The sequence below is a fragment of the Gymnoscopelus microlampas genome (genome assembly GCF_963454915.1).
Source record: "Gymnoscopelus microlampas genome assembly, chromosome: 10".
In the NCBI taxonomy this organism is placed as follows: Eukaryota; Metazoa; Chordata; class Actinopteri; order Myctophiformes; family Myctophidae; genus Gymnoscopelus; species Gymnoscopelus microlampas.
The window spans coordinates 46,393,111-46,400,385 of NC_139947.1; the positions used below are offsets into that span (position 1 = coordinate 46,393,111).

The 7,275-nt window shown below is 43.1% G+C and overlaps 1 protein-coding gene across 1 annotated transcript; it reads left to right on the forward strand.

Moving 5' to 3' along the window:
- Nucleotides 1-4,877: 4,877 nt before the first annotated feature.
- LOC311053174 (phenylalanine--tRNA ligase alpha subunit-like) lies at nt 4,878-6,692 on the forward strand (the record flags this gene model as incomplete). The annotated part of the gene is made up of 2 exons (XM_084068624.1): nt 4,878-5,276; nt 5,601-6,692. The coding sequence occupies 2 exons, from the start codon at nt 4,878-4,880 to the stop codon at nt 6,690-6,692; spliced, it is 1,491 nt and encodes a 496-aa protein (XP_083924750.1).
- Nucleotides 6,693-7,275: the final 583 nt, after the last annotated feature.

A 7,275-nucleotide genomic window follows, 5' to 3' on the forward strand; every position in this document is an offset into this window, starting at 1 on the left:
GCCTCATAATGAGTGTGTAGTGAAAAGAACTTCTTTTCAGGGGCAAAACAGTGCCTTTTTAAGGGCAGAACAGGGAGAAAGAAAATGCCTTTTCAGGGCACTTTAAGGGAAAGAACAGTTCAGTAACCACTAAAGTTCAGTAACTACTACAGATGGTCACGCTGGAGATCTGGGCACACGAGTTTCTAGACATCAGGGCACACCGGATAAGTGGGCATACGAACATGTGCACACACAAGATGAATCGGCACAAGGACATATGTCACACAAGATGACTGGGCACACGGCCAAGAGTTCACAATACCACAGGCCAGGAGAGCACCAGACTTGATGTAGTCCTCCGATGAGTAAAGGAATTTACTTGCGACTGTGTGTCTATTTGTGTCAGACCACCGTCCACATCCCACAGTAGAATCATACCCAAGTAGGCTGCAGCACTCAACATGACATGGTCCTTGGCATGTCCATGTCCCTGGCATGTCCATGTCAAACTTCACATGTCCTGCCATCGCCAAGACAGTAAATTTTCAGGGGATTCCCATGCAATAAGAGGGACAAAGAAGGGCATTTAAAATGCTAAATTATTTTGATGATCACTGCTTTTATGATGCTAATTAATCTGAAGTAACTGAGAAAAGATAGATTAAAAGCAAAAGGAGGTGGCTTAATGTTTTTAACTACAAAAAGTTATGAGATACACAAAGAAGAATTAATTTTGGATAATGATTGGTCTAAAACCTTAGAATATTTAAGCATTGTTTTACATTTTGGTATGAAACTTCGTATAATCCTTATTTACAGAGAATCAAAGATGAAATTTAACATTTTTAAGAACACAATGACATCAATGTTAAAAAATATATCTACAACACAAACTCTCATTCTTGGAGATTTTAATGATGACCTTTTAAAGACCAAAGATGAACATATAGACACACTTTTTTCAACTTTTAATTTTAAACAATTAGTACATTCTCCAACAACAGATCAAGGAAGTCTTTTAGATCATGTGTACTACAACAATGATCAAGAAAATAATATAACTATTGAAGTCAAAGACACATATTATTCAGATCATGACTTAATTACAATAAATGTATCTACAAACCAAGAAAATGTTGTACTTGATATTAACTGAACTATTTTTTTTTGATAATTACTACATTACCATACTATACTTGAAACACTTTTTTTTTTTTTTTTATTTCTATATTTTTTTTAGCGGCGCTAGCCGCTCTATACCTTTAGGTATAGAGCGGATATTAGCCCTCTATGCCTGGCTTTTGCGTCAACGTTCTGATTGGTCAGGTGCGCCAACGTTCTGATTGGTCAGGTGCGTCAACGTTCTGATTGGTCAGGTGCGTCAACGTTCTGATTGGTCAGGTGCACCAAAGTTGTGATTGGTCACTATTCATGACATCACTATGATGTCATGAATATAGAATTCGATGTCTATATAAACGATGACAATGACTTCATCTTATTATTCATTTGGCTAAAGTCTCCGTCTAGGTAAGTTATTTAAAGTTAATATGACGAATAGAAAGAGAAAGATACAAGAACAGATGAAGGGTGAATGTATAGAAAGTCTGAGTTCGGGACCCAGTCATCCGTTATGACAGAATGGTTTGATAGAGACGATCGAGAATCCAAGAGTCCGTTAAGGTTCTGATTGGTCAGGCCCGTCAAGGTTCTGATTGGTCAGGCCCGTCAAGGTTCTGATTGGTCAGGCCCGTCAAGGTTGTGATTTGTCAGGCAAGGGGACTATTCATGACATCACTATGATGTCAAGGTTTATTTTTTATTTCCTCATGTTTTTTTTTGTATATATTTTTATTTGGCTAAAGTCTCCTTCTAGGTAAGTTATTTAAAGTTAGATCCTCAATTTAACTTTATCTGTCGTCGACGCTCTGATTGGTCAGACCCGTCAACAAAGTGATTGGTCAAGCTTCACATGACACATGGCTATAAACACATTATAAACACATATCGATGACATAATGTATTCAAAGGCGCCGCTACCTTCACACAGGGTGTGATTTTTTTGTACTAGCACTGCATTTTTTTAATTTAACTTTTGACAATATTTTAAAAATAACATTTGTTTGTTTACTATCTTTATTTCCGTTTTTTTTCTCAAGGCGCAAGTTAGCAATTGACAGATTGCAGTCTTGTTTATGTAATGGTTTTAAGAGTAAACGTTTAGGAGAGTGTAGAGAGACCGGAAGCTGAGAGCAGAGAGTGAAAGACATTAATGTCTTTTCATTAATGTCTTCAAACAACAATGGTTCATTTATATAGCACCTTATCCAAGGAGATGATGTTCCATTTCTCAGCACTGACATTCTGGCCAAAATCCCATTTCAAGGAATTTCAAAACTCAACTCAACTCATTATAGAGCACATTTAACTTGATCAGGTCAACCAAAGTGCTGTACAGGTTAAAACAAAACAAAAAAAACAATGCAATGTAAACAGAGATTAGCGTACCATGAAAGACACAAACAAAACATTAGCACCATGGGACCATAGGGTGCCAGGCTCAGCAGTCGCTGAAGGCCAGGAAATGTGTCTTTAATAAAGATTTAAAAATAATAATTGACTGGGTAGCTCTGATGTGTAGGCAAGTTGTTTTTTCGCCTGGTCTTTGGCGCCTCCAGCAGCAGCTGGTCGGCCAACCTCAGGGCTCTGGTGGAGAGTAGTTGGAAACAAGATTTGCACGGGACGGGGGAGCCAAAACAACTCAGAGATCACCAGGGTGACCTTTTCTCTAAGTAAACTCGGTGGACTTTCTAAGCTGACATTTCATATAACACACCACAAGTTTCACTAGCCCAAAAAAAAAAAAAAAATCATATCTTTGATTCACGGGACATTGTTCTGTTAACCAATAACTCATACCAAATATCGACAACCTCCAAATATCAACAACGTTTTAGAAACAGGGACAAACCGCAACCACCTGTCTTTACAAGCACCTTCACAGAAAAACAAGGGCAATGCTTACAATAAGCAGACATGGCAACCAATCACCCGCCCCCTTTCCACAGCCACACCCCCACCGTATATATATATGAACAGGAGTGCACGCAAACAATTCAGTCAGGTTGTTTATCAGAGTCAGTGTTTACACACACTAAAAAAAAAAAAATGTTAAACTGCAAAAATAGCCATTCCACAAGCTCACTTGTTTTGAAGATTGTTGAAAGAAGTTTGTCAAAACTTTCAACTGGAACATTCAGTTGACTTACATGTTATTGCAGTGTTGTTGTGTGTAATGATTGATGTTTTGTAGTTTTAACACTAAAGCACTTTTTAAATAGTTTCAAATATTGTAAGCATGGTTGTTTCTGGTAAATTACTGTTCTGCTAACCTGTTACTTCAGTCCCACTTCTATCTATCTATCTATCTTCTATATCTATATATACATTTCTAAACCCAAAACCCCCCAAAAAAACCTGCCACTGTGTGGGACTAAACACAAAAACAACATATCAATGTCACTAACAAGACACGCCACAACGTGCAGAATTACTACGCGCAGTCTGTAGGCCACTTCATACTGCTCAGCACACATCTGCCCCCTCGCAGCATAATTAATTGCGGCCAACACAAACTCACAACATTACAGTCGGCCATGTTGTTCCTTAGCGTCATCGCCGACCACCGCCCAACGAGACCCAAGTGAGGTCAGACAACACACTCCATATTTGGGCATAGCTCCATTGGGAACATCTCCTATTATGGCTTTATATATTATAGAGACCAACAAACACAAAGCACCGCGCAGCGGCTAGGGGGGAGGGGCGCGCAGCGCCCCGACCCTCTAGTTATTATTATATATACATTTCTAAACCCAAAACCCCCCAAAAAAACCTGCCACTGTGTGGGACTAAACACAAAAACAACATATCAATGTCACTAACAAGACATGCCACAACGTGCAGAATTACTACGCGCAGTCTGTAGGCCACTTCATACTGCTCAGCACACATCTGCCCCCTCGCAGCATAATTAATTGCGGCCAACACAAACTCACAACATTACAGTCGGCCATGTTGTTCCTTAGCGTCATCGCCGACCACCGCCCAACGAGACCCAAGTGAGGTCAGACAACACACTCCATATTTGGGCATAGCTCCATTGGGAACATCTCCTATTATGGCTTTATATAACCGCCCAACGAGACCCAAGTGAGGTCAGACAACACACTCCATATTTGGGCATAGCTCCATTGGGAACATCTCCTATTATGGCTTTATATATTATAGAGACCAACAAACACAAAGCACCGCGCAGCGGCTAGGGGGGAGGGGCGCGCAGCGCCCCGACCCTCTAGTTGAAATACAATAATTTATGTATAAATTATGTATTTAGCTTTTTATCAGAATGGATTAATTCCCTTTTCTATTCGTTCTGTGTTACATCCAGCTAACAATCAGAGAGACAGAGACAGATTAGTCACAGCTTCCACTTAACAGTAAAGTGCCGTCATGTGATTGCTCTCATTGTTACTGTGTAGGAGGCTACTTAATTTTCATGCTAGTGGTAACTTACAAGTAAATTACTGTCATTTCAAGCAAGTTGGCACAAGTACTTGGCGGCCAGTTTATGACGTCAGTCTCTCATAGGACTATGATGTCAGGCATCATCACCATATTTGGGCATATTTCATCCCAAGCCGCCTGTCCGAAACACCAGTCCCATTGATTTCTGCTGCCATAGTAACCATGACGGCATCAAAATTGGAATTTGGGGATATGAATAACTGTGTCAGAGGGCTTGCGCATCAGTCTTGTCGGACAGATACTTACGTATTTCTACAGAGTCCCTTCACAGCGATTCTCCTTCGCCTTATTTAGCTACGGCACCAGGAATGGCTCACAGCAGTGTGGTGGAGACTCTTCTATGGCAGATTGAGAAGGTGGACGATGGCGTTGACAGCCTGGACATCGCCACTGAGCTTGGGGTAGACCACCAGGTCATTGTTGGAGCCATGAAGAGTTTGGAGGCCCACAGGGAAGTTATCTCATATGAGCTACGCTCCTCTAAACACTGGGAGTTGACCCACGAGGGCAGCGAGATAGCCGAGCTGGGCAGCCATGAGGCCAGAGTCTTCAGTTCCATCCCACTGGGGGGTACTACGCCCAAGACTGAACTCATGAAGCTAGTCTTTGGTAAGGTGGGCCTTAACAAAGCTATGGCAAACAAGTGGATCAGGGTGGACAAGAAAAAGGACATTATAGTCAAGGCTGTGGAGAGCATAGAGGACCAGGTGAGAGAGAAGCTGCTCCTGGTACAGAGAGGCCAGGCCTCCCAGCTGGACGACAAGGAGAAGAATGATCTGAAAAGGAGGAAGCTGATCTCTGAAGTGGGTCAACACTGGGAGTTGACCCACGAGGGCAGCGAGATAGCCGAGCTGGGCAGCCATGAGGCCAGAGTCTTCAGTTCCATCCCGCTGGGGGGTACGCCCAAGACTGAACTCATGAAGCTAGTCTTTGGTAAGGTGGGCCTTAACAAAGCTATGGCAAACAAGTGGATCAGGGTGGACAAGAAAAATGACAGTATAGTCAAGGCTGTGGAGAGCATAGAGGACCAGGTGAGAGAGAAGCTGCTCCTGGTACAGAGAGGCCAGGCCTCCCAGCTGGACGACAAGGAGAAGAATGATCTGAAAAGGAGGAAGCTGATCTCTGAAGTACTGGTGAAGTCTTACTGGATCAGCAAGGGTAATTCCTTCAGCACCACCATCACCAAACAGGAGACAGAACTCACTGCAGAGATGATCGCCAGTGGCAACTGGAAGGAAAAGAAGTTCAAGCCATATAACTTTGAGGCCATGGGCATAGCCCCAGACTGTGGTTACCTTCACCCGCTAATGAAGGTTCGAACCCAGTTCAGACAAATCTTCTTGGAGATGGGTTTCACTGAGATGCCGACCAACAATTTCATTGAAAGCTCCTTCTGGAACTTTGACTCTCTGTTCCAACCCCAGCAGCACCCGGCCAGAGACCAACATGACACCTTCTTCCTGTCTGACCCAGCGCTGGCTCATGAGTTCCCTCCAGAAGAATATCTGGAGAGAGTCAAGAAGGTTCACTCTGAGGGGGGCTACGGATCACAAGGGTACAAGTATGACTGGAAGATCGAGGAGGCCCAGAAGAACATCCTGCGCACACACACCACAGCAGTCAGCTCACGAATGCTGTATAAGCTTGCACAGCAGCAGAATTTCACCCCGGTCAAGTTCTTCTCCATCGACAGAGTGTTCCGTAACGAGACTGTGGATGCCACCCACCTGGCAGAGTTCCACCAAATAGAGGGAGTTGTGGCTGACTATGGTCTCACGCTTGGGGACCTTATGGGCATCCTGCATCAGTTCTTCACCAAGCTAGGTATCACCAAACTGCGCTTCAAGCCTGCCTACAACCCATATACTGAGCCCAGCATGGAAGTGTTCAGCTACCATGAAGGCCTGAAGAGGTGGGTGGAGGTGGGTAACTCAGGCATGTTCAGGCCAGAGATGCTGTTACCCATGGGTCTTCCTGATGATGTGTCCGTCATCGCCTGGGGACTGTCCCTGGAGAGACCCACCATGATCAAGTATGGCATCAACAACATCAGAGAGCTGGTGGGACATAAAGTGCCCCTACAGATGGTCTACGATAGTCCATTATGCCGTTTGGACTCTTGAGTTTTACTCAGCATTCAAGTTTGTTTAGTTTAGTTTTTGGACAGGTCAATTCCTAACACATGTTAACTGTTCTTTGGCTGAAAACCATGTGGACTCCCCTTTATTCGTGAAATAGAACTTCTTTTGGTAACCAAGGAGATCCAAGCATCTTTTTTTCTTGGTCCCTTTACCCTTTCAATGTTAATACCAAATAACCTACTTTTACAGGATAAAAAATATAGGCTACACTGGGATTTAGCAATATTCAAATAAACACTTTCAATACACACATTCGCCTTTCCTGCTCAACATGCATTACATTGCTGCTTACCTACCTGCAATGACAGCCCCGCAGGCCAAGGATATTAAAACAAAATGGTGTCTAATAACAGTGTGACTTCCCTGTGAATCTCTGACATCATTTTTAGCCCAGATTGATGTCCTCGATATGACGTCATCAATCTTGGCTAAATATGGAGGAACAGGTGAATGTGAGCATATGAATTAACAAAATTCTCCTCTCTCCACTCCTCTCCCTACTCTCCCCTCCTGAGGGTGTAATTGGCGTATCAGGAAGGCCTGCCAATCAATCAGTCAAGCTGAG